Raw genomic sequence first — 21,906 nt, forward strand, 5'->3', positions numbered from 1 at the left:
CAATATATCCCTTCTGTTGGTAAGCAATAACCAACAGCTCATACATGTAAAACATTTTAAAATGAAAAAAAGCACCCTAAATTTCAATCAAAGGCAGCAAAGTGAACTGAAGATACTCTACACTATTGACACATTTTTCAAATATACACACAAATAACGTTCTTAAAATGATCATCCACATTTATAGGTATGACTGGAAAGATCTGTATATAACAAATGGTTCCTTCCACATTGGATACATTTCATACTTTAGAACAGAAACTCCCACTTTCTTCATCAACTGAACCATCTACACGATTTTCAAAAGTACTTTTATTGCTAAGTTGAAATGTATTTTCATGTGCTTGCCAGATGTCTTGACACATAAATATAATTAGACAGAAGCTAGGAGAGAGCCATGAACACTGGATAAATCATTTCCTTTTGAATCATTTCCAGTGCAAGTGTCCGGCAAACTGTGCAGAAAGTCAGCAGAGGAAACAGCAGCTCTCAAACATAAGGCCAAGTACTACCTTCAGGTGAACACACTACAACCACCGTTTAAAAGTCACCAAACTTCCACAAAAAATTAAACATAGGATTACCATATGAACAGATATCAAACATATATTTGTATACCAATGTTCACAGCAGCATTATTCACAATAGCCAAAAGGTGGAAACAACCTGTGTCCATTTACAGATGAATGGATAAACAAAATGTGGTATATGCTTACAATGGAATATTACTCAGTCCTAAAAAGGAATGAAATTCTGACACAGGCTAAAACACTGATGAACCTTGAAGACACTGTGCTAAGTGAAATAAGCCAGAGACAAATGGACAAATACTATATGATTCCACTTATGTAAGGTGCCTAGAATAATAGTATTCCTAGAGATGGAAAGTGGAATAGTGGTTGCCAGGGGCTGAGGGAAAAGAGGAATGGGGAGTTATTGTTTAATAGCAGTTTCAGTTTGGGAATATAAAAATGTTCTGGAGTTGGACGGTGGTCATGGTTACACAGCAATATGAATGTACTTAATGCCACTGAAGTGTAGACTTAAAAAATGGTTTAAATGGCAAATTTTATGTTATGTGTATTTTACCACAACTTTTTTTTTAAGTAACCAAGCAAGAATGATGGTCAAACCTTTGTGGCAAAAACATATCAAGAAAAGTGGTAAGAGTCTGCAACAAGCATGCTTCACTGTCATCCTCCAGAGCCTAGATGACTTGCCTGAATGTCAAGACCTCAGAATAGGAGGGATGGACATGCCATTTTCATGTTGCTACAGATATATATATATCAATATCATATACTGGTATATATGAATGAGAAGATATATTAGAAGGTGAATTATATTCTGTAGGAGGTTGTTTGCTAAATAATGAATGGGCTCCCCTTCCCAACAATTAAATCAGAAAAATATAAGCTTTACCTTCCAGGCTCCAATGTAAGCAGCAAGACTGAAATAATCAGTTTTACTTCTAACAAAGAAGCACAGTGGATCCTAAAGAGTGACTTTAAGTTCCCAGTTTTAATATGGTGGCTCTACAATGGAAAGTGCAAGCAGCAATACAATAATAATAATAATAAAAATACAAACTTCTTTCACCACCATTATGAAGTTACTTAACCTTTCTAAGCCTCATCTGAAATACGAGAAAAATGCTTACAACTACCTTATAAGGATTGTTTGAAGATCTAATAAAGTAATATATATAAAACACAGTGAGTTCAGTCCCTAGAATACCTAAATGCTCAACAACAAAATTCCCTCCCCTCCTGCAATTCACTAGTATCTGTAGCTTTTGCTGCTCCTGGATCAGCCTCCACAGGCTATGCTGATGTTGTGGCCATTAAGCTCTGGCTCCTCCCTCAGGCCCCAGCTGTTTCTCTCGGTTCTAGTTGTTTTACTCCTGGTTTCTAAGAGGATCCCGTCTATATTTAGACATAATGCCAGTACCAACTGTGGACTCAACAGGTGCTTGGAGGGCACTTGAGCACTCAGCAGTTTTCGACTGTTTTCCAGAGTTAATTGGTTTTGGCTCCACAACTGGCTGTCTTGACTTCTACAAGGAAGAGTGCCACGTATGCACAGTACTTCAGCAGTACACCAGACTGAACAGAAAATTAAGTGTGCTCACAGGACAAACCCTTAGCAAGAATATGTTTTTGCCTATTATCTGGGCCCCCAAAGATTTGTTAAATCACAGGGGCAATAAACCTTCCATAAACTCTACAGATGTAGCCCATCAACCCAATCTTTGCCTAAATCACTGTATCAAACCCAGGTTTCAACCAATTCATGCTGCTTGTACTTCAACCAAGATCAGGAGGAGAAAGCAGGCAGAACAACAGGAAAGATTTAAAGAAGGCATCAAACAGAGCTGGGTCTGAATTCAGCTTTATTTACTACTAGTTTTGTGACCTTAGTAAGTTATTCAATCTCTTAATTTATAAAATAGGAAATGATAGTGAGGATTAAATTAAATGAGGTAATACACACAAAACAATCTTAGCACCTTGCCTAGCCTACCGTAAGAGGTCAATAAAGAGCCTCATTATCACTAATGAGGAAGCTGCACTCACTTCTTGCTTTGTTCAGTTTTTATAACATAGAAGAAAAGTGACATTTAGATCATTATTTTTGGACTTTTATAAAATAGTATAATGCCACTATCCAAGACCTAGCTGAGAAATGTAAACCGAAAACTTCGCAGATATCCTAGATGAGTCAGCAAAACGTTAATGCTCCCCAAAATAAAAAGCTTAATGTGTACTATTTATGAACACATAATGGTAACTACAATTCCAAAATCAGCAATCTTGTACCTAGTACCATTCAAAATTTGGTCTGGAAATCCAAGTATCAAGGAAATGCAAAGATCATAACCCCAAATATACTTTCCCACAATATTTTCAAATCACCTTAATTCAAACTGGAAGGTACAAGGCAGCCTGATAATTTGAAATCAGCATCAAGAATTTCTTGAGGCAGAATCCAAACTCTCCCCCACAAGCATAAAACCAGTAGCAGATGGTACATGCTCATTTCTCAGTGAGAAACTGTAATTCTAACAAAGTACAGATAACTTAGATTTTATCAAGTCTGCTCATCACCTTTTAGTCTAAATGAAAACAAACTCTTGGTTCTCCTCCAAACACTCTAACCTCTGCATTATCAATGACCAAACACCCTAAACTCTGCATTATCAATGACCAAACTCAAAGCAAGATGCCTATTTTTAGTGATCTGTCCTCTCCTTCTTCATTAACCGCAGGTAAATTACATAGAGAGGGAAAATAAATATTACAAGCATGCTTTATCAATGAAATGAACTATAAATGATAACCAATTATTAAAAGAACGGCTTGTACTCGTTGGCAGAGGGACATGCCAGAGAAAGATCCACCTTCTAAAAGAACCCAGTCATCCTGGATGAATTAGGAGAAAAATGCCACTCCAGTCCACCTAACTTATACTCTCTAACTGGATTTATCCTTCTGCTTTAATTCAAGCCCAAACCACATATATTTTATGTCTCTGCCCCACTTTGCTTTATTTTCCGCTTCGTTTCCCGCTCCCCCATTCCAAGAATGCCCCCCTATCTCTTATTTTTAAATCCCACTTTGCCCCCAAATCCTAAATACGTCGGACACCCACGCAGATGACCTTACGCATCCCCGTTGAATTCCCAGTTCATCGTACTTCTCATACCAAATGATCCATTCTTTCATTCCTTTCGATCTCTCGTTGGTTCTTAAAATCCAGTACCCCACACACGCTCACATCAGAGTCCCCCCTCACTCCATTGTTTCCCTGGCCTATGCCTCCGGAAACCCCCCAACTCGGACCCGTGTGCTTCGGCCCGCCCCACTGACCACAGAAACCTTTCACCATCTGGGCACCCAGGTTCCAAAGGGTTCACGTCCCCCTCCTCTCGGTACCCCAACCCCCACCAACTGCCCCCTCCCCCTGTGCCTTCCCTCAAGCCCGCTCTCTGCACCTCTGTGCCCCGCTTCATCCCCCACCAACTCCTCCATCCAGCACCCTCAGCCTCACCTACCCCAGGCCCCCGCAGTCGCCGTGTCCCCCAGTTCCGGCTCTGCGTCCGGGACGCTCCCGGGTCTGAGAAGAGGAAAGGAGCTCCTCCGCCGCCGCCTCCTCCTCTTCTAGAGCAGCCGCCGTAGCCGCCGCGCTCCTCCCCCAGCTCTCCCGGAGCCGGACGCCGCCCCGCCCCAACCGCCCCTTTCCTCTCTTTCCTCCTCTGCCGGGCGGCGGGCTGGGAATCGCAGCCACGGCTCAGGCCCGGAGGGCCAGCCGATCCACACCGACCTCGCCGGAGCTCGAGCTCTTCGCCCCGCCCTGCAGCCCACTCGGGCGCGTGCGCGCCAGCCAGCCAGCGCACAGGGCGCGTGCTCGCGCCGGCGCGACCCCGGCGCGCCGAGCTCGAGGCCATTGCAGCCAACGGGCGCGCGAGCGAGGCCTGGGCGCGAGGCGGCCCGCGAGCCGAGGATCTGCGCGCGGAGAGGTGCGGGGTCGGAGAGCGCCTCCAGTCCGTCGGGTTGCCGCTCCTATCGTGACCGGGTCCCTTGCACCTCGCACCGCCCGCCAGATCGCGCGCCCGAGTTCAGGGAGCGCAGGCGTCGCTGGGGATTGGGAAGAACGACAAAGGGAAGGGGCTGGAAGAGTGGGTCGGGAACCAACTAGATGGAAGTGGGGACGGGTGGGACACGAGCTCGCGCCCGCGTGCAGAATGGCCAGTGCCCAGAAGGAGCTGGGCGGCGTGGGGAGGGGAGACAGCGCGCGTTAGGAGTGGAGGGCCCGAGCTGGAACTGCCGGAAAGAGCCGAAACTCCCCCGGAGGTTGCCGAAGGCAGACGCCTGGAGGGGAACCTTTCTGAGGGGCTTTTCTCACTAGGTCCCGGTCGGGATTCTGTCTCCCAGGCTGCTGTCCATTTCGGCACTACGACTCCGCCCCGACGACTTAACACCATTTTCCACTTTGCCTCCTTCCCGACCCAAGTTTTACTCCAGAAGTCCATTTCAGAGCCACCAGCTGCGGAAAACGCCTGGACGTCTGGACTTCGCAGCCGCTCAGCCTCCTGGGAATCCATAGAGGCAGATGCGGAGTGGTGGCGGGAGGATGCGCCTCCCAGGCCCGGCACAAGATAAATTCGGGAGTAACTTGAGGGTTCTCAGCCTAGTCCGCCAGTCACACTGCCCAAGTCCATTTCTGCGTCGGTTTTCTGGCATACTAAGTTGTCTGCATCCCCCTACGCGGCTGTGGTCACATTGCCCGAATCTTTCTGTTAAATACTCTTCTGTCTTCGTGGTTAGATTCCCAAGCACCCCGGGCGGGGCCAGAACCATCTCTAATATTTGCGCGCCTTTCCAGCCAGTGTCCTCCATGTATGAAGCACTCACCCCACTGCCAACTGGTCAGCGATCTGTTGGGAGTGGCTAGAGGCTGGGCATTTAGACAATCAGCAGTGAAAAGGTTAATCAGAATCTGTCCCCATGTTCTTATCTTTTGAAGCCAAAGCATAAGGGGCTCTGGACAGGCACCAACAACAAGCCAGAGAGTATATATGAGTGTGTACAGACACCACAGTCACAATGTAGTTTTGGTTTCCACAGGTTTGTTGTTGGAGTTGCAGTACTAGTACATCTCTACAAAGTCATCTGGTCCTTTGGTTTTTAACCTCGCATGGAGTGGAAGGGTCAAAAATCCTCTGGAGCCCACTGGCCCCTGGTTAATAATGCCTAACCTAATACAACCATATATCATTTACAGATCTAAAGAAACAGAAGACTAGGCCATCCAACTAGTTAGGGCACTACACCATGTGTTCCTTACTATTGAATCTTCTTTCAAAGATTCAAATAGAAGAAAACCATCCAAATACCTGCTCTCTCTTCATTTACTAAATTGACCACCCAGTGAGTGGGAGGCATTGTTCTAGGTGTGGGTCACTTACAAAGAATAAAAGTAGATCATTGGGCTTCCCTGGTGGTACAGTGGTTCAGAATCTGCCTGCCAAGGTAGGGGACACGGGTTCGAGCCCTGGTCCGGGAAGATCCCACATGCTGCGGAGCAACTAAGCCCGTGTGCCACAACTACTGAAGCCCTTGTGCCTAGAGCCCGTGCTCCCCAACAAGAGAAGCCACCACAATGAGAAGCCTGCACACCGCAACGAAGAGTAGCCCCCGCAACTAGAGAAAGCCCACGTGCAGCAACGAAGATCCAATACAGCCAAAAATAAATAAATAAAATTAAGAAAAAACACAAAACTAGATCATTATCCTCAAGGAGAGTATCCAGTTGTAATGGAGGATAAAAGCTAGTAAATAATTAACTATAACATGTGATAAGTGCTGAAACAGAAAAGTGCAAGGTAGTATAGGAACATACAGTGTAGGAATGGGATAATATTACCCTGGTTAATAGAAAACTTCATACTAAAGAATGGGGCCTGAACCAATAGGATCCAAGATCTTATTCCATAACTGGTTTCACCTACCAAAAGTCACTTGGGGAACGCCTTCATTAGAGGGCCTGATGCTGCTTGCCAAGCCAATAGTTTCTTCTTTGGGAGGAAAATTAAATCCCCACTTTTGGAAACCTTACAGTCTATTAGGAAAGACATAACGCCTTTCCTAAGAGAGTCCCTGATCTAATGGGAGAGAATTTTTGTATGTGGATATGCCACTCAAAAAGAAGGGAGGTGGATAAAGGAACATGCCTAGGTCAGATCTATAAGAGCTGTCAAAACATCACTGGAAATCGAATGAGATGGAATCATATCTCCTCTAAGAGAGAGTTCTGAGTGTTGTTGAGAGGAACAGTTTGCTAAGTCCCTGGGCTGACAGTAAGGGTAGACTCTTCACAAGGATTTTACTCAAGAAATAGTGGCCCTCCGAGAAGGGTGGGTCACACAGAGCATATGTTTTGTTGAATGGAATTTGCAAGAGGGGTACTGCAATCATGGTCCACCTTCGCCCTTTCTCCACGCAGCACTCAACCTCTCTAAAAGGACATTGAGCAAATGTTTCAAAAATGCCTTTTTAACCTGAGCTATAAAGATTATTTTTATCATTGTTCTTTATACTACATACACATTTTCCATTTTATATGCTATACTTCACAATAAAACAAAGTAAGCATTTAAAATAGTGGCAAATTGGGGGCTTCCCTGGTGGCGCAGTGGTTGGGAGTCCGCCTGCCGATGCAGGGGACACGGGTTCGTGCCCCGGTCCGGGAGGATCCCGCATGCCGCGGAGCGGCTGGGTCCGTGGGCCATGGCCGCTGGGCCTGCGCGTCCGGAGCCTGTGCTCCGCAACGGGAGAGGCCGCGGCTGTGAGAGGCCCACGTACTGCAAAAAAAAAAAAAAAAAAAATAGTGGCAAATTGTTTTAAAGCTGCCTATAAATTATATTGGAGCAAAAGAAATGCTGTAATAAATTCAACATATAATACTGTGACCTACTCTGAAGAAAACACAAAAACAACCAAATTTTTGAAATGATTAGAGTAACTGCTATGGATTACAACAGAAGACTATTTAGAAATAACATCCATGTGTCTTAGTTTGGCTTAAGGGCATTGATTTATCCCAGGTTACCTAATGACTGAGGCAAAATTAGAACTAAAGGTAAGTCATGACACAGTCGTCACCTTGGCAGATATATTCTGCAGAAATTAACACGACCTAATTTAAAATATTTTCAAATAGATTCTGGAGATCAGAACTTTTATCATGTTTTTCTTTGAGTTGATATTTTGTATCTTAAGTGATGGATTGTCAGATTCCATGTTTTTATTAGGGGACAAAAAAGAGGCTGAAGTTAAAGTCTCTGTTGACTAAAGGTGAAGCTGCAAACCACAACAAGCATGAAGACCAGCAGAGAATACCTCATAAGGGTGTACTTTTCCCTTTGCTTGGACTACCTCTGATACCTAAGAATATTGATGCTGGCAGTCCACACTGTGTGTCTTAGAAATTTAGTTTCATGGGATGCTGAATAGATGTTATCTGAAAAAACTATTCCATGTCCAAGTAAGTTTGGGAAATACTGGGTAAAATAAAAATAAATTGGTTTACTTCCCAGAGCATTTAACATGATAATGTGCATTGTTAATATTGAAGGGAGGGACTTCCCTGGTGGCGCAGTGGTTAAGAATCCGCCTGCCAATTCAGTGGACACAGGTTTGATCCCTGGTCCAGGAAGATTCCACATGCCACAGAGCACCTAAGCCTGTGCGCCACAGCTACTGAGCCTGCGCTCTAGAGCCCAGAGCCACAACTACTGAGCCCACGTGCCGCAACTACTGAAGCCTGTGGGCCTAGGGCCCGTGCTCTGCAACAAGAGAAGCCACCTCAATGAGAAGCCCACACACCGCAACAAAGAGTAGCCCCTGCTCTCTGCAACTAGAGAAAGTCCGCGTGCAGCAACGAAGACCCAACGCAGCAAAAAATAATAATAATTAATTAATTTTAAATTAATTTTAAAAAATATTGAAGGGAATGTAGTATATAGTGTGCAGCTTTCCCCCAAGGAAACTTTTTGTGCAGGATTAATGTTTCTTTGAACAGCCACTTTATAAAGTTTTATTAAAGGGGTTTGATGGGGCTTCCCTGGGGCTTCCCTGGGGCTTCCCTGGTGGCTCAGTGGTTGAGAGTCCGCCTGCCGATGCAGGGGACACAGGTTCGTGCCCCGGTCTGGGAAGATCCCACATGCCGCAGAGCGGCTGGGCCCGTGAGCCATGGCCGCTGAGCCTGTGCGTCCAGAGCCTGTGTTCCACAGCGGGAGAGGCCCCAACAGTGAGAGGCCCACGTACCGCAAAAAAAAAAAAAAAAAAAAAAAAGGGGGGTTTGATTAGGTTGTAATTTCCCATTTTATAGATAACAAAACTGAGGTTCAAAGACATGGGTAACATACCCAAATTCAGTTGTGCATCAGATGTTTAGAGCTGCAAAAGGCCTTAAATTGTCAAAGGTTGAATTGTTAAATCATGAAATTAGTGGCAATGTCAGAACCAAAACTCAGATTTGAAACACTCAGTTCAGTAAAAGTGCCTTGCAGGTTCATTAAAAACTTGAAATTGAATTTGTTTCTATGTGTGAGATTTATAACTAATACTGCTTTACTGAAAGTTCATGCATGGAATTTCAGCATGCTCTTTCACTTATACAGTCTGTCACCACTTTTTAAAGTGATAATGCCACCCTCTGTAAAATGTTTTATGGTTTAGAAAGTGCCCTCAACACATCTCATTTGAATGTCTCAACAACCCTGTGATGCAAGCATCATTGTCCTCATTTAACAAATGAGGAAACCGAGGCTCTAAATTGTTAAATAGCAGGGGGGTTTTGTTTGTTTGGTTTTTGGAGGAAAGGTTTATTGCAAGGCCAAGCAAAGAAACGGGTGGCTCATGCTCAAAAAACCTGGACTCTCTTAAGTAGCAATTTACCATATTTAGTAAATGTCCTGTTATTTGCATTGAGAGAAGACAGTCCTGCTGTCAAGGGCCTTTGGTATAGTCAAGGAGACAAGACTTAAAAACGTGAGATAGAGAATGATTATATTGCAACATGTAAGAAAATGCTTGATAGAATGGTACAAACTGGACAAGACTGCTGAAGGAATTCAAGGAGGAAAGATTACTGGGGATGGACTTAATCAGCAAAGGCATCACTTAGGGATAAACCTTAAGCTGGATCATAAAAGAAGTGTAAAGATTTGGATTAGCAGAGGGGAAAAAGGATTATAGAAAAGAAGAGTGACATCAGCAAAGACATAAACATGAGAACAAAAAACACACTGCTGGAAAAGAATTAGAGTTTGAAGGGAGATGGGTCTGAAATGATCAGTCTCTTGGCTGTACAAGAAAAATCACCTGCTAAGAGGCAGAGTTCCCAGTCACTTAATATAAAATGAGGGAGTGCTTTCCAACCCAAATTACACAGAAAAGCAGTAAACTTACACTCTCTGTTGTGGACCCCAGGAATGAAAACGAGAAAGTAGCAACAGAAGCCAAGTCCAAACTGGCGGTTATGGGTAGGAAGGAGAGGTGGGGTAGTAACATGAGCCTCACTGGCCCTCAGATCTGTGATTGGGAAATATATGAATAGAAGACATCTATATTTCCTCTATACCCTCCCCATTCCTTTCCTGATACTAAATCATTTGAAAGGTGCCTGACCTCCTGATGGTAAGGAAAATGCCCCTTTAAGTGATGCTTGGAAGCCAGGCTCTCATGCTAATTTAGTCACTGCACAGCAGAGAATGTTCCCCACAGCCTTTCTTAGCCCAGAAATGGACCTAAGGTCTGGCCAGAATGGGTTAAAATCATTCCCTTCCAACTTTCCCACACAGGGCACTTCTCTATTCTATTGAAACTTATCACTGAGGTTTAAATCTAGAAAATCCAAGGTCTTGCTGAAAGTTATAATAGTTTGCAAGTAAGCAGATGGATGAGAGGTGGAGAGAAAGAAGAGAATTGGGAAGAAAAGGAAAAGGAAAATGAAGAAAGCAACAAACTATTGAAATGAAACCTCGGGTCTTCCCTGGTGGTCCAGTGGTAAAGAATCCACCTTCCAATGCAGGGGACGCGGGTTCGATCACTGGTCAGGGAACTAAGATCGCACATGCCCCGGGGCAACTAAGCTCTCGTGCCTCAACGAGAGAGCCTGCGTGCCGCAAACTACAGAGCCCACGCGACCTGAAGCCTGCGTGCCACAACTAGAGAGAGAAAATCCACATGCCACAACTAGAGAAAAGCCTGAGCACCACAACAAAAAGTCCACGTGCCGCAAGGAAAAATCCTGCATGCCTCAAGGAAGATCCCACGTGCTGCAACCAAGACCCGATGCAGCCAAAAAAGTAAGGAAAATAAATAAATAAATATTAACCAAAAAAATTGACCTTGACTAAAGTCATTAAAAAAAAAAGGGGGGGGACCTCCCTGGTGGTCCAGTGGTTAAGAATCTGCCTACCAATGCAGGGGACGCAGATTCTATCCCTGGTCTGGGAACTAAGATCCCACACGCCGTGGGGCAACGAAGCCTGTAATGCTCTAGAGCCTGCGTGCCACAACTAGAGAGAAGCCTGTGCGCAGCAACGAAGATCCCACGTGCTGCACCTAAGACCGACACAGCCAAAGAAGGAAAGAAATGAAACCGCATTTAGCTGGAACCCTATGTAAATATTCTGCATTTGTTGTTCAAAACCCATCTTAGCAAAACAAACAAACAAAACCAGTTAGTTGAACAAGTTTCAATCCCTTGGAATGACTAAGAGAAAAAGATGGCAAGGAACATGAAGAGAAACCAAAAAAGCAGCTTCTCAGGGTGTGAACTGGCATGAAATTTGTGTTCAAGCAAAGCTCTAACATGAGATTTCACCAGAGTTTCTGGGGAGATCAAATGACATCTAGAAAACATACTTCATTTGGAGTTTGACCTGAATAACACCCAAAGACAACTTCACAGTTTCTCTCACCTTCCCAACAAAAGGAAGGGACTGAACTCTGGTAATGAACCAACTAAGGAGGTACCACTACCAGATTCTAAAAAAAAGTGGACATATTTTACCCTTGTGACAGCCTTCAGGCGCCACCTGCAGTTCTCAGCTAAGACTGCAGTAAACCTAGACCTCCTGCTAGCTTGTTAGGACCACCCACTGCTAAAGAAAAAAGAAAACAAAGAAAGAAAGAAAGAAATTCCATCCAGGGAGTCCTCAAAAGCCTCCTAGGTCCTAGAGTAGGTGCAAACGCAGCTTGAAGACACAGAGCCTAGGAAAAGACCTAAGGGCCTTAGTTGGCTATAAGCTCCATGAGCAAACCACCCCCTCAAAAAACAAGCTAAGAAATTCTTATACTGCTTGATTTAAAGGATGATATATTGTCCAGACCTTGAGAACTTAATAGCTCCACAGAACCCTGTTCTGTCTGAACACATCTGAGAATTGCATTTAGTTCTGGGCACCACAATTTAAGAGCAATATTGACAACAGTCATAAAAATGTTCATACCCTTTGACCCAGTAATCCCACGCATGGGAATTTATTCTGAAATAATTCAAGAGACTAGATGAATTAGAAGCATGAAAATATCGATGCAGCATTCTTTATAACAACAAATATATATATGTGGGTGTGTGTGTATATTTGTGTGTATATATAGCTTAAATGTCTCCCAAGAAGGTAATATTATACAGCATTTCAGTATAATTATGTTATTTGAAAAAAATTAAAAATATTTAATAATAATGCGTACTACAACATGGATGAATCCTGAAAATATTATGCTAAGTGAAAGAAGCCAGACAGAAAAGCAGACATTTATGATTCCATTTATATAAAATGTCTAGAATAGACAAATCTATAGAGACAGAAAGTAGATTCATAGTTGCCAGGGGATGGGGGCAAGGAGAGAATGGAGAATGATTGTCCCTATGTATGGGGTTTCTTTCTGGGGTGGTAAAAATATTCTGCAGTTAAGGTTGATGGTTGTACAACCTCATGAATATACTAAAAACCACTTAACTTTTTACTTTCAAAGGGTAAATTTTACGTGATGTGAATTATATCTCAGTAAAATATATATATATATATATATATATATATGAAGTCTTCCTAGTAATATATATAAATGCTTATGATGCTTATGATTCAGGGAGGAGAAAAAACTATAAAATTATATTCCTGATATGATATGTACATTTATGGATGAGGACTAAAAGACATCATGAATAAATGAAAACTGAAAGTTTGATACAGGTGAATTTTTGATAGGGGGGTGGCCATTATATTGTTCTTTGAGCAATTAAATATTTTATTTTCTTCCCAAGACAGTGTCCACAAGAGGGCAGAGAGATGAAAAACCAAACCATTTCTCACAAGCTTCAGTCGAACAGTTAGAAACCCAGAATCCAGTGTGGAAAGCAATCTTAAAGGTCATCTAAGTCCAATTTCCTCACCTTACAAGGAAAAAACTGAGGCCCAGAGTGGTGAAGTGGCTCCTCGAAGTCAGCAGGCTGTTCACGCAAGAGGCAGAAGCAAACCCCCCCCACCCCCATCACTTCTCCACCCATCCTCTTTCTACCAAATTACAATGCTTCCTTAAACAAGGCAATGTTTAATCTAGAAAAGGAAAGCTTTAGAAGGATATGAGGTGAAGGGCAGGTTCTTATCAAGAATGGGTTTTTTGTTGGTTTTTGTTCTTTGCAGCAAGACGTGGCAGATCTAGGGAATTCCCTGGTGGTCCAGTGGTTAGGACTCGGCACTTTCACTGCCATGGGCCCTGGTTCGATCCCTTGTCGGGGAACTAAGATTCAGTAAGCGGCATGACGTAGCCAAAATAATAATAATAAGAGAGAGAGAGAGAGAGACGGCAGATCTAGAAAGAAATTTCAGGGAAGCAAATTTCAGTCTAATAAAAGAACAACAGTTAAGGATGTCCAAAAGGTGGGACAGGTAGAGGATTTCCAATTAAATCAAAAGCCAGAATTGGTCATCTCTGAGGCAGGCTATTCTCAAGATCCTGCTATGGATAGGTACTTGGGGTAGAGGCCTTCTCAGTTCCCTTCCAACTCTTTAAAGGGTCTATACACTTTTTATTCGTGGGAGTGGGAGAGTACAGCATCATTGGATTTCATTACATCAACCCAGGTAGAGAATAAGGAAGACCTCTCACTTGCTAATATCTTAGTTCGTTTTTTAAAAATAATTATATTATAGTGAATTTCTGCTTTCAGCTGATTTTCACTATGTCAGGTCCTTTAGGAAGCACATTCCCAGAAAAGTCTTAGTGATTATAATATTCTAGGGCTGGTAGCAAAGCAGAATTTCCTTCCAAAAGTTCTAAATTCATATGATTTGTGCCATTTCTTTGTTTTCCAAAAATGGCTGGGCTACACCACTGGCTATTAGATGTCCTCTGGGGGTGGGTAGGTAGCCTAATCCTGGGAAGCACTCAATTTCAGTACCTGCTCACAGGCCAGGACAAGAGGGAAGATGAAATCCAAAGATGGTTTAATCAAACAGTCTTTCCTACTAAGAGGTAAACATTCTTTAACCTCTTTCTCACTTCTTACGTAGTAACCCAGCCCACACCCACAAACTCTCTCCTATGGAAAGCTTCATACCAATCCACACTGAAGTGACCAATGGGGGTAAGAGTTGGGCAGCAGACCTATGCTGCAGCGTTTCATAAACTATAAATACCCCTGCTTTTCGGCATAGAAGGACTGAGACTCCAGATGTCAGGGAACAGCCTCCCTAATTGAAATGAATCTGTCAAAGGATGACAAGAATTCTGCAAGGAGAATCTGCAGGTAAAAAGGGCCATCTTACAAGCAGTTCCCCATCTCCTTCCCATTAAATTCATCTTACCCTCAGAGTTGCTGCATTCTGAGGCCTTCTGCTATAATCACTGGCCCAGAGGAGCTCCGCCCCATTTTAAAATGATAGTCCGAGAATGACCAAACCCAAACCACTTCCCTGGTTCCCCATAAACAGCTAAGAAAGACTGGAAATTTCTTTTTTTTTTTTTTTGCTGCACCGTGAGGCATTTTGGATCTTAGCTCCCCGACCAGGATCGAACCATGCCCCCTGCAGTGGAAGCGCAGTCTTAACCACTGGACCACCATGGAAGTCCTGGAATTTTCTTAATTATAAAACAAGAGAGTCTAGAGAAGGGGAGGGGAACACTTGTAACCCTACCATCACAATACAATCCATCATTCCTATTTATTTCTTTCTAACCATTATTTGCAAGCATTCATACACAGATTTACAGGAAGCCAAGAGGACCTTTTTTTAATACAAAATACACTAATACACTCTAGGAAAATTCATCCTTACAGGTAGAACCTTCATTCTATACCAGTAACTCACTAGACACTCAAGCACTATTTCCTTACATAGGCTGAAAAGAGTTTGAAAGGGAACTACTAGTTATATTTGCTTACTCTACATGTGCTAGCTTCTATATTACAGCAACTCTTTAAAAGTACGTACTATTATCTCAATTTTGGAGGAAACTAAGGCTCTAAGAGGCTAAAGAAACCCAAGATCACAGAGCTAAAAAATCATGGAACCAGATTCAAATCCTAATCCTAATCCTCCTGACTCTAAAACCCAAGCTTAAAGTCAAAAGACCATCCATAAACTGGGGGAAAATATCTCCAACACATACGATGAAGGGCTAAGGTTCCTAACAAGCAAGGATACCAAGAAAATAGATTTCACAGAGACAAACAGGAACACAATTAAAAAAAAAAAAAGGTAGATGAAATTATCAGGCAATTCACTGAAGAGGAAATGCAAGGGCCCAATAAACATTTGGAAAGATGCTGAACTTTACTTGGAGTCAGGGAAAGGCAAACTGAAGTCATCAGATACTATTTCTCACCCATCATGTTGGCAAAAAATTAAAAGAAAGATAACAGTCCATACCGGTTACAAAGAAAGGCCCACTTGTACTGCTGGTAGAAGTGTAGCTTGTTTACAGTCTTTTCCAAAAGTAACCTGATACAGTATCAATCAAAATGTAAAGCATACATTCTGTTTGACCCTGCATTATCACTTATTGGAATCTAGCCTTAGAAAAACAAAAAGCACCAATACACATATTTAAAGATATTCATTGTAGCGTTGCTCATGTTGAAAAAATAGAAACTGCTCATCAATAGTTCCTGTTTGAATAAATTAAAATATATTTTTATAACAAAAACTCGTAAGAAAATTTGAGGACAGTAAAATAATTTTCCAAATCAAGTAAAACCTCAATCACTCTTGTTTCTTTTTCCTTATAGACTGTTTTTAATATATTTACATTTTGCAGATGTAGTACTACATAACATGTTAATAAATTACTAATTAATAGCCTATGAAAATGCCACATGATAATTTGACAAATTATGTTCTTCAAAGGAAATGTATATCAATTTCTGACTTTAAAAAGGTGTGACATTGTAAATTAACTATACTTCAATTTAAAAATACTGACAAAAAAACAAAAATAACTTGATATGATGAAACATTTGAGTAAATTAATAGTAAAAAAAAGAAGTGTGAAAGTTAATTTGTTTTTTTTTTTTTTTTTGGCTGCACCGGGATTGCGGCATGCAGGATCTAGCTCCCGGACCAGGGATCAAACCAGGGCCCCCTCCATCGGGAGCGTGGAGTCTTCATCACTGGACCTCCAGGGAAGCCCCTAATTTGGTCTTAAAATCATGGTATATAAATTCATTGGCAAATTTTTTTTTATATATGGATGCAAAAAAAACACATCTACAAATTTCATTCCTCTCAATTGACCTGACCATTTTTTTTTAATCAGTAGGGAAAACTAGCCAAAATAATTTTACTTTTTAAGAATACATATACCGGGGCTTCCCTGGTGGTGCAGTGGTCCAGAATCTGCCTGCCAAGGTAGGGGACACGGGTTCGAGCCCTGGTCCGGGAAGATCCCACATGCCATGGAGCAACTAAGCCCGTGCGCCACAGCTACTGAGCCTGCACTCTAGAATCTGTGAGCCACAACTACTGAGCCGCGTGCCACAACTACTGAAGCCCGCGCACCTAGAGTGCGTGCTCCCGAACAAGAGAAGCCACCGCAATGAGAAGCCTGCGCACCACAACGAAGAGTAGCCCCCGCTCGCCACAACTAGAGAAAGCCCGCTCACAGCAACGAAGACCCAACGCAGCCAATAAATAAACAAATAAAATAAATTTTAAAAAGAATACATATACCACTCAGAGTTAACTTCCAGAAAAAAGAAAAGGACTGAGTGTTGTACACACAAATAAAGAAAAGCAAGAAAGCTGGAGTAAGTGTACATAATTTTAACATCGTGTTCCTGGTCTCCAGTCTTCCTCTGCAAACTGAGGCATCTTGGGCTGTTCCTTCCACACTTGGGAATTAAATAAGGCCCCCTTGAGATTCTCAAGTTGTTGGTTCCCTAGGGTTTCCCCAAAGTCCCCATAAAGCCATATGAGATATAAAATCATGAATTTTCCCATGAGTCCCCATAAAACAGTGTCATCTGTTCCTTCTGCAATTTTCTAATGCATTCTATTTACACCTCTTAGGACACAGTTCAGAACACTGAATGGGGCAGACTTTGATATCTGTGTACCTGTGTTATGATCCCCCAATGGACTGTAAACAACGAGGGAGCAAGGTGTGTAGCTCAGAATCAAATCCCAAGTTTCAGGAAGACCTGACAATTCAGCCAGTCGAACCACCTGTGTAAAGTTTGAGGGCTCTCCACAATACACCAAGCAGAAGAGTCTGTGATAGGGGGATTACACCCTACCCCCCTACCCCATAGCAGCTTGTTCCTTCTTGGGAAAAGTATAGCTCCTAGGAAGTTCTCCTATAAATGGAATTAAAATCTTTTTCTGAAATTTTGAAACTTAACCCCAGTCTTACCCCTTGGTAGCCCACAGAATAGATCAAATCCCTCTTGTCACAGGACACCTTGTGAAATATTAGAACCCTTATATTTTTCTTCAATCACCTAACTCAGTGCTTTGCACATTAAAAAAAAAAAATTGTTAAGTAAACTTCCTCCATCATCCATCAATGTACCAGGGGTGAAATAATGTGGTATAGACTCTAAAAGATATTTTATTGGTTTTATAATATGTCTATCATTGCATTATCTCATTTTAAGAAAAAATAATCAGGAATACGATAGCCAAGAATTCAGAAATTCAAAACATAAACACATTCTTCTACCACAAAAGCTTTCTCACCCCTTTAAGGTTTTCTCATCTCCACTGCAAGTGACAGCTTCTTAAACACTGTTGGGATGCCTCATGTGGGCAAAGCTGGGCTGGGACAAGCTGCTCAGCTGTGCCAGGAAGAGTCCATCCTCAAAGGGAAGTTTCTTCTCACCTGCAGGATCCCCTTGGCTTCCTGGGCTGACTCAGGACTTCATACGCAGCCTGGATCTCCAGAAAGTGCCTCTGAGCTTCCTCCACCTGGTGCCAATTGTGGTCTTCACGAGCTCCAGGTATCTGCAATGTATTTCTTCATTTGTTGCCCCTTCTGAGAGACCCAAAACCTTAGGGAGACACAAGCTAACAAATTAGAACCTCATAAGTTGTCAGGGCTCCTGAGCCTCTCCTTGTTCCCTTCCTAAATCAGGCTGGAATTGGCTTCCACTTGCTGGTGGGAAAGGCACAGAACCTCAGATTAGAATTCCAGCCTTTTGAAACATGGACAACCTCTGGATCTCATGGCAAGAACCAGGATTCGCTTTTAATCACAGATGCTCATTTTCCAACCTGGAACTTGGCATCCCTGACAAGATCTCCTCCTTGCAAGAGAAATAAGCATATATGTCCACCAAAGACATGTACAAGAATGTTTATAACAGCTTTATTCAGAATAGTCCCAAACTGGAAACCACCCAAACGTTCACTGACAAAAGTGGATAGATAAACTGTGGTATATTCATACAATGGGATACTATACAACAATGAAAACAAACAGTTTATAATCCCATGCAACAGTATGAATAAATCTCACAAACATAATGTTGAATGAAAGAACTCAGACACAAAAGAGTACACACTGAGTGATTCCATTTATATGAAGCCCAAGAATAGGCAAAACTAATCTATGGTAATAGAAGTCAGAATAGAGGTTTTTTCCCAGGAAAGGAGGATAGATTGGGAAGGGGTATGAGCGAACCTTCTTAGTGCTAGAAATATTCCATACCTTCATTGGAGTGGTGGTTACATAGGTATCTATATAAAATTATTGTACTCTATATATGTTATACCTCAATAAAAAGTAAATAATATACATGTATCTTTCCCTACTCCCTGTTAGAGCCTCTGAACCTTCACCCATTGCACACAGAAGCCCAAAGAAGCCAGGACACCCTTCCGGGGGCTGACCCAGCAGACATGAAATCAGGACTTCCACATTACGGGTACCTGCTCCAATAAGGCTTAGCCTAGGGCTTCCCTGGTGGCACAGTGGTTAAGAATCCGCCTGCCAATGCAGGGGACACGGGTTCGAGCACTGGTCTGGGAAGATCCCACATGCCACGGAGCAACTAAGCCCGGGCGCCACAACTACTGAGCCTGCACTCTAGAGCCCATGAGCCACAACTACTGAGCCTACAAGCCTAGAGCCCATGCTCCGCAGCAAGAGAAGCCACTGCAATGAGGAGCCCGCGCACCGCAACGAAGCGTAGCCCCTGCTCACGCAACTAAAGAAAGCCCGCGCACAGCAACGAAGACCCAAGGCAGCCAAAAGTAAATAAATAAATTTATATTTTCAAAAAAGGCTTAGCCTCACTTCCGGAGCCATTCCAGACAGGAATGAGAGGGAAGAAAACTTACCTGGTAAGCCAACTGACGCTTCTAATCCTGAAAACTGTGAACAAACTCATAGAGCTTTTACCACTCTTGGAAGTAGCCGCTGCTGAAGCCATGATCTCCCACCAGCAGCTTCTAGACCCAGTAAGGCAGAAGGAGGACAGACTCCATCAGGTGCCCACGGAGGGAGAAGAAGCTGAACCAACTGAAGAAGGAGCCAAGGGTCTCTGCCACATAGCTAAGGGCGGCAGCCGTGTTGCAGAGGGCACTGTATGCTAGCGGGCATGTGAAAGCAAGGTAAGCCAGGCCCAGGCAGTAGAGCCGCACACTGAGCATCTCTGAGCCAACTGAAGCTTTGTAGAGGCGATGCTTCTGGGCTGTGATGCCAGCAGCCAAGCTGGTGGGCAGGATGGCTATGGGGTGGCCATAGAAAATAGGGGAAGTACGAAACGCTGCTCCTGGAGTGTTCTTAAAGTCTGAGGTCTGGTTACCAACAGCAGCCATCAGCAAAACCCCTAAGCCAGCTGCCAGTGGGAGGCCCACAATATAGAAGCTGCCCATGAAGGAGAGGCTAATGAGAGCCACAAGGCCAAAATAAATGCCCACTATCACCTGGGCAGCAAAGTGAATGGGACTCAAAGGGTGTGTCCCCCCTCCTGAACTCTGCCTCTGCCGCTGGGGTCTGTTGGCCTGAGCAACAAAGCTCGGGAGCTTCCAGAATTCCCAGAGTCAGCCTAGGCCATCCCTCCCCCCCCCCCCCGCCCCCCAGGGGCATCCAGAGCTGTGCGTGGCTGTCCCACCCAAGGTACAGGTGATGGAGCCCAGCAAGGCCCCCTACAGCCCAGAGGGCATAGGTCCTCAGGAGCCCCTTGGCCATCCTCTAGGAGAAGGGTCTCAGAACAAGTCCAGTGGTACCTGCCATTGCTCAGAATGCCAAAATCTGGGATCATCTGTGAGAATCATGGCAGTCACGGGTCCAGAGTTATCCTTAGACCCTAAGACATGGAAAAAAGCAGTCATAAGATTATATCCAGGTCCCCACACAGTAACCATCTCTCCTTCCAATATTAGTCAAGTCCAGATCTTCCTGAGTGTCCCTGAAATTGTGGTTCTCCCATACCCTTAGGTCTAGCACCTCATCTCTGTGTTTTACAACCACAGTGACTCCAAATTTAGGGGAGAAGAACGTTTGAAATGCTTTCAGTTGAGTAACTGAGAACTCAGCACACGGACAATAAAAAGCAGGAGCTTAAATTTCAGACCTTCCCTCAGACCACTGACCTCCTGGTCAGTGGGGTGCGGGGGCCGAGGTGGAATGAATCGGAGTGAATACAATGTTCCCGAAAGTTCCTACACATTTTAAAAGTCCCCTGCCACACAGCCCGCTCCACCCGGCCCCAGCTCCGCCTGTGGCTGCCCTCACACACTTGGCGGAGATTTTAGCCCCTCTCCAGCCTCCCATCTCTCCAGACCAGGACATCCTCCCACAAGTCAACCTTGAAAGAAGTCCTGAGTTCCCTCCAGCTCTGAAAAACTACATTTTGACCTAGACCCTGGCACCCCGCAATTCAACCACCTCCTTCCAGGGCAAACTTGTAAAGTCTCTCCACAGCGGCCCGATGAATCCCCAGGATATCAAACCAGACGTAAAGTGCCCCTGCTAGTCTCTTCCCTCTACGCAGAGCGGGCCTCCTGACCACCAGCCAGCACCCGCTAGTCCCAGAGTGAGCAGCGGTACCTGGGCACCTCGGCTCCCAGACCCCATCAGATCAGTCATCTCCTCTGACCACAGAGTCAAAATGGCCCCTCTCTTTCCGCTCCCACTTCCATCCAAATGGACTTTGTCTTTCTGTGTTTGCTGTGTCACGGAAGTCGGGCCGTCCTGGCCAGGCCCCTCCCCAAGGCCCTCCCTGGCCCCTAAGGGATCACCTTTCAGGCTGGGGCTCCTCTCGCCCGCCCGCTCGGGTAAACTCGGTTTAAGGTGTTCCCGGCGTATTCCGCCTTCCCAGGCTCACCCCGACTGGCGCAGGGCCCACCCCAGGCCGAGAGCGCCTATACAGCGACACCACGACCGCCAGGTGGCGCTGCCGCTCGCGGACGGGAGGTGCCGGGCGGGTCCCCAGACTCACCTTGTCCAGATGCCCGGGCAAAGCAGCCCAGGGCGGTCCCCTATAAAAGCAAAAACAAGCCCTTGATCTCCCCTTTCCACCCCCGCAAATGGGAGGGTGGCTCCTCCCTCGCCGCAGCCTGCAGTCCTCTCTCCCTGTTCCACTGCCGTTCAAGGCTGTCTTGGATGGCTCCACTTCCAATTCCCCTAAGGCAGACACACCAGTGGACAGGCTGCAGAGAGGGGCTCTCCCCCTGAGTTCGCCTCACTGCCCCGCCTCCAGGCCTGCCAGTCAGGGGCACTACGTCTAGATCTGAGCCTGAGACCTCAGGAGCCTCCCGTTCCCCCAGGAACCCCAAATCAGCTGTATGTCGCTAACTTTGGCGAGAGGGAGAACCAGGAGCAAAAAGGGATGGGAGTGAGGGCCTCCCCGCGAGGAGAATAGTCTGCGTCCTCACGCCTCGAT

General features: G+C 44.4%; 1 protein-coding gene across 1 annotated transcript; it reads right to left on the reverse strand.

Moving 5' to 3' along the window:
* Nucleotides 1-17,614: 17,614 nt before the first annotated feature.
* Nucleotides 17,615-20,242, reverse strand: DNAJC22 (DnaJ heat shock protein family (Hsp40) member C22). Its single transcript, XM_033867300.2, is given in 4 exon segments — nucleotides 17,615-18,003; nucleotides 18,006-18,066; nucleotides 19,358-20,062; nucleotides 20,064-20,242. Coding segments are annotated over 4 exon segments (1,023 nt in total). The 5' UTR covers nucleotides 20,211-20,242; the 3' UTR covers nucleotides 17,615-17,893.
* Nucleotides 20,243-21,906: the final 1,664 nt, after the last annotated feature.

Source organism: Tursiops truncatus, chromosome 11, assembly GCF_011762595.2.
Source record: "Tursiops truncatus isolate mTurTru1 chromosome 11, mTurTru1.mat.Y, whole genome shotgun sequence".
NCBI lineage: Eukaryota > Metazoa > Chordata > Mammalia > Artiodactyla > Delphinidae > Tursiops > Tursiops truncatus.